The sequence below is a fragment of the Lottia gigantea genome, assembly GCF_000327385.1.
Source record: "Lottia gigantea unplaced genomic scaffold LOTGIsca_106, whole genome shotgun sequence".
Classification (NCBI taxonomy): domain Eukaryota; kingdom Metazoa; phylum Mollusca; class Gastropoda; family Lottiidae; genus Lottia; species Lottia gigantea.
Window position 1 is genome coordinate 580,610 of NW_008706902.1, and position 17,217 is coordinate 597,826.

Sequence of the window (17,217 nt, forward strand, 5' to 3'; positions counted from 1 at the left end):
TGAAAAATTATCCGATCATCACGAAAATACATAGGGATCATCTTCATAATGACATTGACACACAAAATAAAAATCAAAAGATTCTGTAAAAAATTGTAGCCTGTAAGAGTGAGCACGATTTGCACAATATAGCTAATAGAGAAAAACGTCAAGTCAGACACGATATTTCGGTGAAAAATTATCCGATCATCACGAAAATCAATAGGGATCATCTTCATAACAACATTGACATACAAAATAAAAATCAAAAGAATCCATAAAGAACTGTAGCCTGTAGAGTGAGCACGAGCCAAATGTGAACGGACGGGCGGGGTGATTACAATATACGCCCATCTTACGTGTGGGCGTATAAAAATATATTCAAACTTATAAAGATAGTTAGGAATAATATCAGATATCAATGTTTTCAATATAAATATGTTGATAATATCATATTTACTAACACAAAACTACTTAAAATATCTAAGAAGGAAAGCTCCTTATGCACTTTTTGCTCCTCGCATGTTGAAAGCATTGATCATCTATTTATATCTTGTTTTTATACCCAAAAAATTTGGAATTTAGCCATATCACATCTAAAAGCTTTAGACATTGATTTTAACCCTAAAAATTTGGACATTCATCTTGGGGTGTATGAAGACATTTATAAAAATGAAAATATTTTAATCAATTTGACAATTATATTATCAAAATAATTTTTATATAAATGTAAAATAAGAGAGACAAAACCCAAATGTAACGAATATATCATATTTTTGAAACATAGTAAAGAAATCGAAAGTGAAATAAACGAAGGGAAAAGAAAATAAAATTGCTCAAATGTTAGTTTGTAGTATTAGAAATTTCTATGAATATTACGAATATTTGTATGTAGGGCCTACCTTTATAACATCTAATATATTACTATTTTTGTATGTAAAAAAAAATAAATAAATAAATTTCCTTTCTATCCGGTTTTGCTTGGGTTGTTTCTGTCCAAGTTAACTTGAAAATCATACATCCATAATGCGCCAAAATTAGAACTTGATCAAGATCTCATCAATATACATGTAAACCAAGTTTCATTAAGATCAGATAAAAATTGAAGCCCCTATCGTGTTTACAAGCCAAATTTGAGTTTTTACTATGTCAAGGGCAGTAACTAAAAAAACGTTCACGAACTTGACCAAGACCCCCCCTCGCAGCCCGAAAAATTTGCTAGGTTTTAACTAGGTTAGAGATTCAGGCAATCTGAGATATCTGTTTGATTTTAAATAAAAATATTTGGCAGTACAGTAATACTCACCTATATGAAAATCCGCCTTTTATTGTTTACAAGCTAAAAATTGAAACTGTTTTCAAAAACAAGGGCAATAACAAATACTAAATATTTTTCGATTCTTCTGATTTTCAATAAGCTTCATCCTTGGGTGATTACAAACACTCACACCAACCTTTGTCAAAAGAATTGTGCCTTCTGGAGTGTTTACAAGCAAAAAATTGAATGTGTTTCAAGAACAAAAATAATAATTTGTACTAAATATTTTTCTATTTTTTTGATTTTCAATATGGTTCATTCTTGGGTTATAAATTATAATCATACCAAGTTCCGTCAAAATCTGTCAAGCATTGTGCTTTCGAGGGTGTTTAAAGGTAAAAATTGAAAATTATAATATTGGGACTTTTTTTAAAAGGAAAATAGTGTTTGCATTTCATTATCAGATGTCAAAACACTTATCACAGTTTTTCTAAAAGATCTTTGATTTCTTCTCCACTCTGCCATTCAAAGACTTGAGCTTTTAGAGAATGAACAAATTCATCCTTGGTCTTACTCTTCTTGGCCTTGTTTAGCTTTTTCCATAAAGAGAATCCCTTCCTGGCACAGAGATAATCCTGAGCTCCCAGAGTCAGACCTGGACAGAGATCATTTGATCCATCACCAACATATACAACCTGTGAATATTCAACACCATTACTTTTTCTGTCTTTGATAAAATCTTGGAGAATTCGTCCCTTGCATAAATTAATGGTACTTAAAGAACAGTAATCCTGTTTATGATAAAATTTTATTTTTAAACACCCTTTATCATCAAATGAGGCAGGGTTGGTAAAAACTTTAGAAAATACTGAAGAAAGTTTAAAATTTTCTAAAATACACTCAATAAAATGGGAATTTGAATCTGAAATTATGATTGAATCGTATTTATCTCCCTTGGCTAAATCTAACAATTTTTCCATTCCCTCTGTTAACTTGATTTCTGCCATATTTTGCTTGATATTTTCCTCTTGGACACCATTTTCATGGAGATACTCAAATATAGTTCCCATATATTCTGTCCAACCATCGTCATCATATTGATCTTTAATAGCTTGAGGTAATTTCCCATTGGGTGCTAAGTTAATAATGTGAATATCACTATTGTCATCTATGATGGTATGATCAAAATCAAACGCTAATAGAATTTTTTCACTCATCTTTCTCTAGTTTCTTTATCCTGAAATCGAAAGTAAATTGTAAAGTAAAGTAAATCGCGCATTCACAAAATTTCAAACTGGGTTGGCCCCATTTTTAGACAGTCAAAAAATGTTTTTAGTTCAATATTTATTTCAGTTTGCCAGATAACTTTTCCTTTGGATGTTCAACCAGCAGGATTTCTAAATGTATATCAAATCTCTTCTTGTTGGTATAGTTATATGAATATTGTTATATTGCAGAATGTAGACTACATGATATGGTATATGATAATCATAGTGTGCCTTATCACTTTACTATAATACAATGGAATACATTATCAAACTTGTTGTAGGGCAAAGGTATAAAGGTATAGACATCTATTTCTATTTCTATAGGCCTACTGGCCTTTATAACATTACTTTTAGATATCTATATTAACCGGGTCGATTTCAAAGAAAAACAAGTTCCTTTTTTCCAGGCAGTTTAACTTTAGTTCTGTTGTAAGTGCTTTGGGTCTACTTCTGTCATTGAGTGTCTTGATCTTTCTCTTCATTTGGCATGTATTCTATGACAGGTCTAACAAAATGAAATGAAATGAGTGGAATTTTATGTCCTACTTTTCGGTACCATGTCGGCTAATTTAGACGGCAACGCCATCCAGGGTGCAATGAGGGAAATTTGCCAGGACAGCGGCATTAGCCTTCTCTTTTTCAATTTCCAGCTGTTGAGGGATCTTTAACGTGCAGTCTGTAGCACACAGGGCTTATTGTCCCATCCAGATATAGAATATCTGAATAAACATCTAAGACATAAAAAAAAAATGTTTTGTAATATGACGAAATACGGTGTTGAATCATTATTTGTACGAATATATCTTACGCCACTGTATCGACAGACTGTCCTGTGCTGTTTACAGCGTTTTGACAATACATTTTAAATAATTCATCAGCCATATGGGACAATACAAGTTGACTATATGAAGGATCAAAGCAAGTCTTTCCTTTTTTCTCAATGTAAAGATTTTAAACCTTGTTATAGGAAACAGTTACGTACTTTACCTGTTTGTAACCTAAAACTAACTAGTTGCAATGTTGACAGCCATCTTGTTTTTAATATCAGACCACAAGTAAATTTCCCACACATACATAGTAACAGACCACAACAGAAAATTATTGTTTGAGAAGATAAAATCCATAAATGTGTAAACAAGCAAGTGCTTGGGTACGAGACCTCAATAAAAGAATTTATTTCTACATTATCTATATAATACTATTGTTAATTCATAAACTGGAATACAGTGTAACCTTTTTTTGTGCATATAAGGATTCAACACCGAATTTTGTCAAAATTAAAAAATCGCAATTTTTTTTTTATGTCTTTTGAAAGTTTCCTCAGATATTCTATAAAATAATTAAAATTGGTTTGTTTCGATTTTCTTTATGAATCACCCATTTTGGTCCATATAAGTAAAACGTAAGAGTGATTTATTGCTAAAAGTTTGAAACTAGGCTAAATAAGAATATGGCCCACAATGTGTTCTATAGAATTTTTCTGCTGACATGTATCCGTTAGTTTGTCACGTGACGTCGTTCGCTGGAATAAGTTCTAACAGACGACACATGGAATTCCGATTACAGCTAGGAATTTTAAGGAAATTCGGCTGATAAAAAATCATGACGTTTGGTAATAACTTAAACCCGCCATTTTGTATATAATTTTGTCAAAGCAGTATACATCAATAAATTTTGCCTTGTTTGAAACTACTGGATTCATTCTACTAGCTGACATTGTACATATAATCCATGTTTATCAAAACAAGCAAATGCGGAGGTCTCGCGAGGTCGCACATGTCTATCACTAATCATTTTCGGAGATGCACGAAAAATAGATTAGCACGAAATTATATGTTTTACTTGACTGTATGTCTTGTGACCCCTTGGCGATTTAAATTCGATAATTTAGAATCGTTTTATTTTGATGAAGGGTATTTATACATTTAGATTGTTCGGTCATAACTACGGATCCTTCCACATTAAGACTGTTCAGTGCAGGCACACGGGCAGTCTTGGTCGGCGATTGTTGAATAAAATCTCAAGTGTGTCATGTCATAAAGTCAAGTAACCTAATTTCGTGCTAACCTATTTTTCGTGCATTTCCGGAAATGATTAATAATTTTGGATTTTTCAAGGTATACATTAATACGTTTTACCTTGCTTGAAATTACTGAATTCGTTCTACTAGCTGATATTGTAGAGAGAACCCATGTTTATTAAAACAAACTAATGCGGAAGTCGCGCAAGGTCGCTCATGTAAATTATTAATCCTTTCTGGAAATCCACGAATAATAGGTTTCTACGAAATTAGGTTACTTGACTGTACTTTGACAAATAAAAAATGGCGGATTTCAGTTATTACCAAACGTCACCATTTTTTATCGGCCGAATTTCCTTATAATCCCAAGCGGTAATCGGAATTCCATGTGTCGTCTGCTAGAATGTAGTCCAACGAATGAAGTCACGTGATCAACAAGTGGATTCTGTGTCAGCGAAATATTTATCGACTTATTTATGGATCAAACATTGTACACGAAAATAGGTGACGCATTCATCCGTCTTTGCCGAGTTGGTTTCTCATGAAATATGGGTCAAAGTGAAGGATTCATAGAGAAAATCGAAACAAACCAATTTTAATTATTTTGTAGAATATCTGAGGAAACATTTAAGACATTAAAAAAAAATTCGTTTTTTTTAACTTTGACGAAATTCGGTGTTGAATCCTTATATGCACGAAAATAGGTTACACCACTATATTTATTTGTCTTAGATTATTTTATCGTCTGGATGACAGAGCGTCATATCAGATTTATTCACCTTTCAATTGCGTGATTATCGACAAATTGGAAACAACTGAGTGCAGATTTTTGTTCTAGTGTGCCCGCAGCCGGTCGAAAAAAATCTCTGCTTGTTTGCCTGCTCCAGCACAATTCAGTCTTGGGGTCTTTTCACATTTAGACTGTTCAATCTGGACGTCGGGTCCTTCCACATGTAGACTTTTCAATCTGGACTATAGGTTCTTCCTCATTTAGACTTTATAATCTGGACAAAAGGTCCTTCCACATTTAGACTTTTCAATCTGGACTAAGGGTTCTTCCACATTTAGACTTTTCAATCTAGACTAAGGGTCCTTCCATGTGTAGACTGTTCAATCTAGACTTCAGGGCCCTTCTCATTTAGACTTTTCAATCTGGACTAAGGGTCCTTCCACATTTAGACAGTTCAATCTAGACTAAGGGTCCTTTCATATTTAGACTTTTCAATCTGGACCAAAGGTTCTTTCACATTTACACTTTTCAATCTAGACTAAGGGTTTGTTCACATTTAGACATGTCTTGACATACAACGTAATGCTTGTTTAATTCACTAGATTTCAATGCTGACCCGTTATGCTTTTTTTCTTATGCTCCAGATGGATGAAATAATTTGCTTCACTGTGTACAGTATAACAGCAGTAGCAGGGATGGGCAATAGCAGTATAAAATTGCCCATCCCACCTTGTTTAGAAATGAAACAAAATGCCGATATTGATATTGAGCGTGTAATGTATATATTTATTCCATTGTACAACCATTACAATATTTACAACAAACATATGAAATTCTTCTTACCCTAACAACATTTTCAGTTAATGGAAGGCAGGGTAAAAACAACACAATTAAAAACTTTTAATATTTCAGAGATGAATATTTGGAAAGACAATGAATATAGCACTTTAAAAACTAGAATACCCTACATCAAGTCAAAAACTGTAAAATTTTCAACTGTTTTAACAACGAGCATTATTTACCACTGGAGACCAACTGGGTCCTCAGAAAAAATCTTATGATAAATTTTGTCAAAAGTATGGTATTTCTCTATGTAAAATACTTACTTATTATAAGGCTATTGCTTTATTTTCAATAGATGTCTCTTGAGTCACTGTAAGACAGCTTCAATGACAAAATGTATGAGTTTCGAAAACAGGATAGTTTTTCGAAAACCATGTAATCTAAATATAAATCCTGTAATATATAGTACTGATATATCCAATTCCTTAGCTTCAGCTCCTGGATACCCCTTATCACCTTAAAAACATTGTCAAATAAAATTGGCAATTCTTTGTTTAGTATTTAGAACACTTTTTGACATGTAGATCTTGGTATTATTTCAAGTTTTAATATAAACTTTCTGCGTTTGCGTTCCTTGGTTTTTTGATTTTGTCCAAATTCTTGAAGATTATGTCATGTAAACTAGCCTGTAATAAAGAAAAGGATAAATTAGAATTATCATATATTTCTACCATTAGTACATTAATATAAGGTAGAATGTATCTTTTCCTTCAAAAACACAAGTCACCGTACTAATGTTCTTTTTTTTAAACTAATGACTTACCGGGGCTATACAAAATTTTTTTTGTAAAAATACGCTCGCAATACCAAGGTCAGAGAGAGCAAATATGATTTTTGAAACAGACAAAAAGGTCATTTTTAAATTTCCTTTACAGTAATAAATTTATCTTAAATTTTAAGCTAATTTAACTAAGTTTAATGAAAATATACATTTATTTTCAAATAAAATGATTTTCTTTGTGTATTTGTTTTAATTTTATTCATGTTATGATCAATAGCAAATTGAAATTTCCTGTAAACAAAGAACAATATGGTGTTAAGTCAACTCATCTACCGACAGAAAAGGAAAAATTTGTCTGTAATCAACAATTCAGAAGCTACTCATCTATCCAATGAAATGAAAACATGAAATACACACATATAATGCACCCCCTTACCGCACCCTCTATTTCTGGAGAGCTGCCACTCTAATTATTGCGGTCTAACGGAGCTCATCCAAAGGAAAACAATCAAGAGGTTGACATAACAGACCATAATATTGAGTGGTAATATTATCTTACCTGTAAACTTTATAAGCTTATAATATTTCTTCATTATAGTCCCCTATTATTATCAATGTCATTTTTGAATCAATATTTTTGGTATAATATTTAATTTTGTTATATTTATTCCCGTGACAGTGAGTGTAAATTGACAAGGTGGCACGCATATGAATCTTGATTTAGAGAAGACAAAACTGTCATACTTTTTCTTTTGGGAAGCTTTTAGATATTTTTTCGTTTTATTAAATGTAGTTTTAACGTTGTCAAATTGAAATACGATCATTTCCCTCTTGCAATATTTTGATGCGAATACAGATATGGTGAAGTTGAGTGAAATTGTTTTTTTCAATATCAATATCGTAGAGTCTATTATCAAAAGACTCAAGTTTACACTTGGAACAGGTGGTAATGATACCTTCAAACTTATTTCTTCTTTTTCCAGACGAAATGGACCATGTCACAAAGACTTCAAAAGTGCAGACAGTAGGCAATAGTTTCAGAATAATTGTTGTTATGTAAATAGATATCGTGGGTGACCGCTTGAAACCTCGTATAACGAAATATGATGCGAAATTACTTTACGAGAAAAACGCAAAAAACTATTTGAACTCGTATTTTGTTAAAATCTTTTCTACTATTTCTCTATCCGCTATACGTGGTTTTCATTCCTTTGAAATTTAAATCTCGTATAACACTTTGAATTCTTCGACCTATTCAACCAAAAACTCGTTTTGTATTACACAAGGTTTTTCGTATTTATCCCAGAAAACGGAAAACTGAACCTCGTATAATAATATATTTTACGAGGTTTTAAATCTGACTGTGATGTGTTATTTAATTAGTGGTTTTTGGGTTATTTACAATCAAGCTAAGAATAAGAGGTTTTGATCATAAGATCCGCGCTTTTAAGAGCTTTCGAATGGTACCAAAATGACCAAATATGGCATATACGAGGTTTCAAGCAGTCACCCACAATATGTTAAATAACCCCTTCGTTACGGTCTCTCCTAAATCAATGTATTTGTATACGATGCCTTATATTCGATCATATGACTTTAATGTGAGATTGCGTAATCGAGAAATATCATCATTGCCAAAAAAATGGTCCTGCGCTTGTCATGTGTGGTGTTGTTGAAGCCTGTGACTTACAGACATTTGAATATAAATATTTATTCTAAAGACATAAACTATCAACAGGACAACTTACATAGTGATTTCTGATTTCACAGGTGGTTAATTGCAGACAAACATGTTCCTTTTCATCTAGCTCTATAACAGCTTGTCGGTAGTCTTCCTATATAACAGATAGAACAGTAACACATATAAGGGTTTAGCTTGACAATATGCTTGAAAAAACAAAACAGTATATCGCGACGACCTTTATTAAGCAATCACCTTCAATATGCGACTATAATAAAAATTCCCCCTACAAGTTTTCAATATAATTAACGACTGATAAGCGACCACCTTCATTACGCGACCAGTGATTGTGCATTTACACTCCCGTGCAATCATATTGAGTCAATTAAGCGACCATGACAATTATTAACTCCCTTGATTAAACATCACGTTGTTTAACACATCGGTAGGCAACGTGAGAGACTGTTCGAAGACTTTTTTCTCATAATCCAACATCCTATACAAATAAAAGAACTAGAGCCACACGTGGCACAGAGTGGGACTTTGCAAATGTAGCAAATTGCAAAAGACCCGGAAAAAATCAACCTTCCACAATAATTAGATCATGTGCAAGAACAGTCTAAAGTTGAGAAATTTTCATTTTTTAGAAGATTTTTATACCGGAAGTAGACGTCAGACCTCACAAATGAAAGTATCAGCAGATAGCCAAGGTCAATGACCTTTGATCTTGTAAAGGAGAAGGTCTAAAAAGGTCAAGATCAAGAGATATACGTCATCAAAATTTCTAATTGCACAAGACTATAAAACCGGAAGTTGACATAGGACAGCAAATATAAAAGTATAAATAGAACAAACGCATCCTATGCGAGTTATGGCCCTGTCTCTAAATGTAAACAATTAGTAATTCAACCCGGATGTGCCACGCCCACATAAGTTTTTTTGTCATAGGTGAATTCATTTTCAAAGTGTCTAGTTATATTCCAAATATCAAGGTTCTACATCAAATAGATCATTAGATATACATACACCAAGCTCAAAAAGTCGCAAATATTGTAAAAAAAAAAACTCAAATTTTAAAAAAGCACGAAGTTCAATTTTGCTTTAAAAAAACGATTGTTATATATCTATGTAAAGTACACGAGAAGCACATTAGGAAACCGAAAAAATTTACTCTCTAGGTTAATTAAGTCACGTGCTAGAGCAGTCCAAAGTTGCGAATTTGGCTTTTTACGGATAGCCATAAAACCGGAAGTACATGTCGGAGGTCAAAGGTCAAAGTATCAAATGATAGCCAAGGTCAATTACCTTTGACCCTATGAAGGTCAAGGTCATCAAAGGTCAAGGTCACAAGAAATAAGCTTTCAAATTCAACCGGAAGTTGCAAAAATTCAAAAGCGAAATTCAAAAATCGGCTCCCAATGTTTTGTAGACTTTCGACAGCAGATTACATCGACACCAAAATTACGCAGATTTAGTTTATTCCTAAGGACTTATTTCGAATTAAAAAAAAGTTGGAAATAAAAATGGCGGCCAAAGTATCACTTCCGGTCGGAATTTTATTTTAAAATCGGCCATAGATTTTAATTTTATATCGATCAACGAAATTCCGTTCATTTTGATAAATTTCACCGGAAGTTATTCGACAAATTCGATTTTGGACTTCAAGTGACTCAAACTTCGAAACCGGAAATGACGTAAAAAATCTGACTGTATCATATCATTTACTTAAGTGAGGTCTATTTGCATTTTAAATTTCAGATCAATTTTTGCGACAAAGTTTCGAATTTCGAAATTTTTTAAGTGCTATCTAGTCGACATTAGCCACCGGGTGTTAAAATTGAAAACCCCGGGAAAATCGACGGATAAATGCGCCTTCTAGAGCCAATTTTCGAGTTTTGCACATGTTAAACTGTAGCACTTCCGGTTGCGCAAAAATGTTTCAATTTATATTTATGCACAACGTTGCCATTATCTAAGGTTCAGCAAAGTTGAATGATTGCTGCAACTACTGCAGTCTAAGCTCAGGAAGGTGTGTAAAAATCGAAAAAAAAAAAAAAAAAGAATTGACATTTCGATAACAAACTAGGACTTTGCGGAAGCAAAGTCCCACAATTAGGTTTTGTACAAAGGATGGTGATTTTTGTTTTGTCTATTTATGAAATTGAAAGTTTCAAACTTCTGCCATGGTGGGTCTCAAAACTGAAGCCAAGGCATACTCATCAAGCATATGGAGCCTATTCAGTAAGGAGTAATATTATCTTATCAATAACCTGTCTAGGTGACCCTCAGTTATCAATACTGCAACTTATCAAACATATGGCAGCTTATCATGAAAAGGTGTTCATATAAAATATTAATATTCTCTTACCACATGCGGATATTTGGCTACTTTAGAAACTATTTTAGCTCTGGTTAAATAGTACCGAGAAATCTGGTCCAAGTATGTGGCAGCATCACTTTCAACTTGTCTGGCTTCTGCCATTGTGTCTTCCTGAATTGATACACCAAAATTGTTACCATCCTCTATTTTAGGAATTAAAAAACTGATCCACATTTTTACCTGCAAAAATTTCAACTGGCTCATTAAAGGTAGGAAATATAGATAGCACAGAAAGTATAGTATGGGATTGGGACATTCTGTCGTACAAAAATTGAATTGAGTTTGCATATAAAAAAATCTGAAAGAAAAAATCCTTATAAATGCCATAGACCAAGAAAGATAGCTTGCAAGGCAAGGTAACATACGCCCACTGGCAGCTCTGATTTTGAATAAGATAGCTTGCCAGGCAAGGTAATATACGCCCACTGGCAGCTTTGATTTTAAATAAAGATAGCTTGCCAGGCAAGGTAATAAACTACCACTGGCAGCTTTGATTTTAAATAAAGATAGCTTACCAGGCAAGGTAATATACGCCCACTGGCAGCTTTGATTTTAAATAAAGATAGCTTGCCAGGCAAGGTAATATACGCCCACTGGCAGCTTTGATTATGAACAAAAATATTTAGCAGTACAGTAACAATCACCAGTATGAAATATTCAACCTTCAGTCATACACTTCTTTTGAATTCTTTAGGGCGATACTGAATAATATATTGAGTATGAGTTACTGCCCTTGTTTTTGGAAACATGTTCAATTTTTAGCTTGTGAAAACTCTAGAAGGCAAATATTCAATCTTCAGCATGGTACTGAATCAATAACTAATAAGGTCAATAACTCCTGCGAAACATATTTAGATTGTTTTGATTTTCAATAGAACAAGAGCAATAACTCATACTAAATATTTTTCGATTCTTCTGATTTACAATAGGCTTTATCCTTGGGTGATTACGAACACTCACACCAATTTTCGTCAAAATCCATCATGAATTGTCCCTTCTAGAATGTTTATAAGCTAAAAATTGAACGCGTTTCATTAACAAGGGCAATAACTCATACTAAATATTTTTCTATTCTTCTGATTTCAATAGGGTTTAACGTTGGGTGATAGCAAACACTCATGCCAAGTTTCGTCAAAATCTGTCAAGAATTGTGCCTTCTAGAGTGTTTACAAGCTAAAAAATTGAACGTGTTTTCAAGAACAAGGGCAATAACTTATACTAAATATTTTTCGATTCTTCTGATTTTCAATAGGGTTCATCCTTGGGTGATTACGAACACTCATACTAATTTTCGTTAAAATCCATCAAGAATTGTCCTTTCTAGAGTGTTTACGAGCTAAAAATTGAGCGCATTTTCAAGAACAAGGGCAATAACTTGTACTAAATATTTTTCGATTCTTCTGATTTTCATTAGGGTTCATCCTTGAGTGATTACGAACACTCAAATTGTGGACAGACCGACGGACGGACATGGGTGACGGCAAAATACGTCCCTATTTTCATCAAAATTTTGCAGGTGAAACCAATTTCTTTTGAAACAACCCATCATTGCCTGCAAACATGCAGCACAGTATAATATAACTCACCATATTAGCATGTTCTATCAGATCATTGATTAAGGGCTTGAGTTTTTCACAAGATTTAAATATATTAGAATTAACTGGTACTGAACCATTTGGTAACACTAAAACTTTGGAACCAGTAAGACCCTCGATATCACCAGTGGTAAAATCTATCTTTCTTTTCTTGGAATTTGTCTGCAAAAACAAAAATATGAAATAACTTAGATTTCCTTTTAATAATGGTAAAAACTCATTGTTCAAGCTTGTCTAATCAAGCTATCTTGGTGGGATTCAAGTTATCTGATACCAGATGTACATCCTAAAGTAGTCAATGTTAGGATATGGACCCATCACTATAATCTCACATCATGTTGACATATAAGCTTATTCAACAAATATAGACATAGCTATATGACACAATAATCATCGATTGAGGACTAAAGGTGAAACAGAGAATAGAAACGTGATTGTTGATCCATAAAGCTGTGTCAATATATATATTGCATTGTACAATGCTTAATGCCATTTAACTGATTCATTCCAGTAAGTCTTTAATATAAAGTTCAAGGAATTGCTTTACCTCATGGTTTTGTTTGTCATTGTGGAAAGCTACAGGATCTGGAACAGGAATATTCAGATCTGTTTTTATACCAGACATCTTTGTCTTCTTCATATCCTGCAGTTCACAAAAAATATCATGTCAAATTATAAATCTCATAAAAAAAAATCACATCTTTATTTTGCTTATACTCTACATGGAGGTCACATAATTATCATTAAGGAGGCTCAGTCAAAACCAGACCAGTATCAGTGCCAGCCATGTAAATGCCACCAAGTCTGATAAACTTAGGGTTGCTCTCCTATATTTATATTTAACTAGAGAAGATAGTGCTTTGTATTATTCTGAAGGTGCTAATTCTTTTCAGCAGTTAAACAGGAAACTGACACAGATTTAAATCTCAACTGTCACTGAGACAATAAGCCTACCTGATTAATAACTTCCAGCTGAATAATCTTACGAGGAAAAACATCAGTGACTAGAGTTTCTGCCTGAAGTGAAATCATAGATAGATACCATTTATTTCAAACATTGAGTTATAAATGTTAATTGCAAGTTGGCAAAAAAATAGTTGTCATTTTCTCACAATGCAAAAATAGTTTGAATCATTAAAAGTGTCAATAGAAACTAGGCCTAGTGGAGTGCTTAAAATTGTCATTTGAAAACAGTTTATTTATTTTAGGTCTATGTCAGATCCATCTACTAAGTTTGTAAGCTTGCCAGCACATCTTCTTAAAATATGATTGAATAACTACCTCTTTTTTAAATTTGGTTATGAACTCCTCAACCTGCAGAGAGAAAATAAAAGGTTTATAAAAATAAAATCCCCTAGGGATTTGGTTGGTGAATAGGACGGCAATGGCAAGAATTTTAAATGCGACGAAATTTTTCTGTTCTACTAAATCTTTGAACCCCAACAATAAAATATGGCATAAGAACAGTATCCTCACCTGTTTATTAGCGTCTTTCTTCGACATATTATCACCTTTTTAAAAACCCACCGGTTAAAAGCAGAGAATTATGAGTAATTTTTATGTAAAATCTGCGTGTTTCCGCCAAACCTAACCCTGCATGTGTTTTTGTTGTTTAAAGAACGGTGTATGGGAGGTAACTCGTCTGACTTGTGTAGTAACGGTTGCTCCAGACGGTTAGTAACCTTCACGATTTCACTAAACAAATTCTATCCACGTCAAAATTCATAACGTATGGATCCACACAAATTATAAATGATAAAGATTTACTGAATAACCAGAAAAATTGTTCCCTAAAAATTTAAAAACCTTGATAGAAAGGGTTCATGAAAGAAAATAAAATATAGATAATATAATACATATAATAAAAAAAATTATTTTGTAATGTTACGGGCTTTTTTCTTTTTTTTTAATGGAGTTACCTCCCATACACCATTAATTTTGGAGTTATTCAGAGTCAGTGGACTAATTCAGTATAGCCGAGCTTTGCTTCTAAAGGTAATAATTTCTGTTCAAGTGCTACTATTTGGTGCAAACCATGTCTACATGTAGTAGCATGTATGCAACATGTTTTAACATGTCAAAAGAGCTAAAAAACATTTTTAGAAATTTCCCGTTTATTGCAAGTAACATGTAAAGTAATGCGCTGCACCATTATGTCAAGTCAAGTGAAGACTTTCCTGAAATTTGCCTGCAGTTTCGTTATAAAATGGAGTAAATAAATTCCCCAGCGCTCGTATAGCATGAAGACCATTCGTTCGTTTTGGGGTACACGTAGCGAATTTGATCGTGCGCATATTTTCGTTTGCTTGAAAGGTATCGGTCGCCCTATAGATCACCCAGGTGGAAATTGAAGTTTTTAATTCAGAATTAATTTTCTCCTAGGTCGTATGGACACCCGCTGGATAACTGGAAAATTCAGTAACATGCAAGAAGGGGCCTTTCTTTCTATAATATTTCTGAGAGCTATAAAGATACGGTGTCACCAGCGAAACTGAAACGTTCTCATGCCGCTATACTCTGTAATCGAATTCGCACCTTCAGTCCGACCCCCTTTGAATAAATCCTGCGAACGCCACTGGTCCCACCGCATTGAAAAAGCGATCTGCGCCCCTGCCTCTATTCCAACCTCTATCCCAACCTAGATGGATATTTTGACAGTTGTCGGCTGGAGTCAGAAGAAAAAGGCTCTGTTAAATGCGAATTTTCCACACCTCCAGAGACATTAAATTACCTTTACAATGACTCTTTAATCAAGTTTTGGGCATTAGCGTAACTCTGTGACCTTTGACCTTTTGTGACATAGATGGTGTAGGGAGAAACTGATGGTATGACTGAACTACTAAAGACTTCTTAATATACGAGCAACGGGAAATATATATATAAAAGAAGTCGTTGTATTTGGTTCAAATTCATCGCCTCATAAGCACGATGCAATTTGTTTAAAGTGAACCACCCATTAATCATTTTAATGACGATGAGTGAGTAGACTATTGTCAAGTCGACGTCTGTGAACAAATAACTAGAGACCAGAAAATTGCAACAAGTTTCGGACTATCACTTACCTACTTCATTTTTTTCCCAATCATTTGCTGTGCCTGTGGATTAAATAAAAATAAAAGGCAATAAAAACTAAAAGAAGATATATACTAGGTTTGTTGACCGATCCAATGGAGGAAAAACTCTGTTTCACCAAAGGCAACAGCAAAATGACCTTGCCTACGGGAGACAACTCTAACCTTTACTGGCCTTTTAAATGAAAGGTTGTATGCTAACTAAGATATAAAATATAGATTTGACCAGCTTTAAAGTTTAATGCTAGGAATCACTTGGTGCAAAATTATTTATCTACAGTTTAGCCCCTTTAATTGACGTGGCATTTTACAAGACAATTCTGTCTTCATTAGCCACAATTCACGACATTTGCCTTACAATGTCTGCTGGCTTATGAAGGACACCTGCTGGAAGATATGGCATTTATTTAGAGTTAAACTATCAAACAGGAAGGAGATATGAAGGAATAGTTAAAATCGCAGTCGAATGTCACTGGCTAGGATGGTATTAAAAGCCACCCTCTCTTTAAATCCAAGTGTATAGTTCGAATTTTTCCTGTAATTTTTCTTTGTTGCCGGGTTTTTTCGGTGTTATTATACTATTTATTACATACCGCGCCCAATCTGCTAAGCCATCTTGTTAAGTTTGTCACGATGAAAATATTGTGTAAACACAATGACCGGTACTTTTAACGGGCACCAAGATCCCACCATTGACAATGTTTAATAATATAATAACCCGTGTTTTGTCGTCTGAAGTTTTATATTGGCGTTTTAGTTTTTAAACCACCTTCCAGTATGACGTAAATAATACATCATCAATACAGAATATCGGTGATATGGTCAGCGTTGTCGACAGTCAGCAGCTTTGGCTCTCTCCAATGACTTCTACTAGTTTAAGAACGTCAATGACTCTCGCCTAGCTGCCATCATGTGACGTTAGAATCGGTGGTGTGAGCTCTCTCCAATGACGCCTGCCAGTGTATGAACGTCATTGGCTCTCGCCTGCCATCATGGCGTTACAGTCAGCTGTATTGGAAAGTGACATTACTTTACCACCCATTTCCTCGACACCTCTCACCACCTCTCAACCCACGTTCTCTCCTGGGTCCACCCTGTTAATTGAGCTATACTCTAAAATCTAGATGCTGACTAGGAATCTATTATTTTATCAATAACAAGTTATCAGAGAAAAGAGAAAGAAATACAACTTGTTTGCCCGGTGAAAAGTTCAGTGTTCTATAAATAGATGGAATTAATTACAGGAACCGCGATGGAAAATAACATGTCCAAGGTCAACTGGTTTCTGTCGGAATATTGTCACGATCATACCATTATTAGAAAGCTCATCTCCAAACAGACACAATCTTTAAATACACAGATAAAAACGAATGAGCTATATGTATATGACAATATCTTCGTCAACGTCAAGGCGTTTTGAAAACTTCAATAGTTTGAAGAAAAAATACTTATATAAGAAAACTATTATTCAAATCATAAGAATAAAACCGATAGGCCTATATGCCTATCAAAACTATTATTCAAATCACAGGGCGAACACTGACATATACCTATCAAAACTATTATTCAAAACAAAAGGAGCATGCCGATATATGCCTTTCAAACCAGTATTCAAATCACATAAACCTTTTAAACTATTATTCAAAGCAGAAGGAGAATACAGACTTATAT

General features: G+C 33.8%; 2 protein-coding genes across 2 annotated transcripts; both read right to left on the bottom strand.

The window, feature by feature from the left end:
- Window positions 1-1,716: 1,716 nt before the first annotated feature.
- Window positions 1,717-2,454, bottom strand: LOTGIDRAFT_136443 (hypothetical protein; the record flags this gene model as incomplete). Its single annotated transcript, XM_009046766.1, has 1 exon — window positions 1,717-2,454. One exon carries the CDS (start codon window positions 2,452-2,454, stop codon window positions 1,717-1,719), a length of 738 nt encoding a protein of 245 aa, XP_009045014.1.
- A 3,560-nt stretch (window positions 2,455-6,014) lies between these two features.
- On the bottom strand, window positions 6,015-14,096 carry LOTGIDRAFT_198754 (hypothetical protein). The gene is made up of 8 exons (XM_009046767.1): window positions 13,952-14,096; window positions 13,757-13,789; window positions 13,430-13,492; window positions 13,023-13,118; window positions 12,467-12,637; window positions 10,869-11,060; window positions 8,568-8,654; window positions 6,015-6,724 (listed from the first exon to the last, which is right to left on the bottom strand). Exons 1-8 carry the CDS (start codon window positions 13,976-13,978, stop codon window positions 6,644-6,646), a joined length of 750 nt encoding a protein of 249 aa, XP_009045015.1. The 5' UTR covers window positions 13,979-14,096; the 3' UTR covers window positions 6,015-6,643.
- Window positions 14,097-17,217: the final 3,121 nt, after the last annotated feature.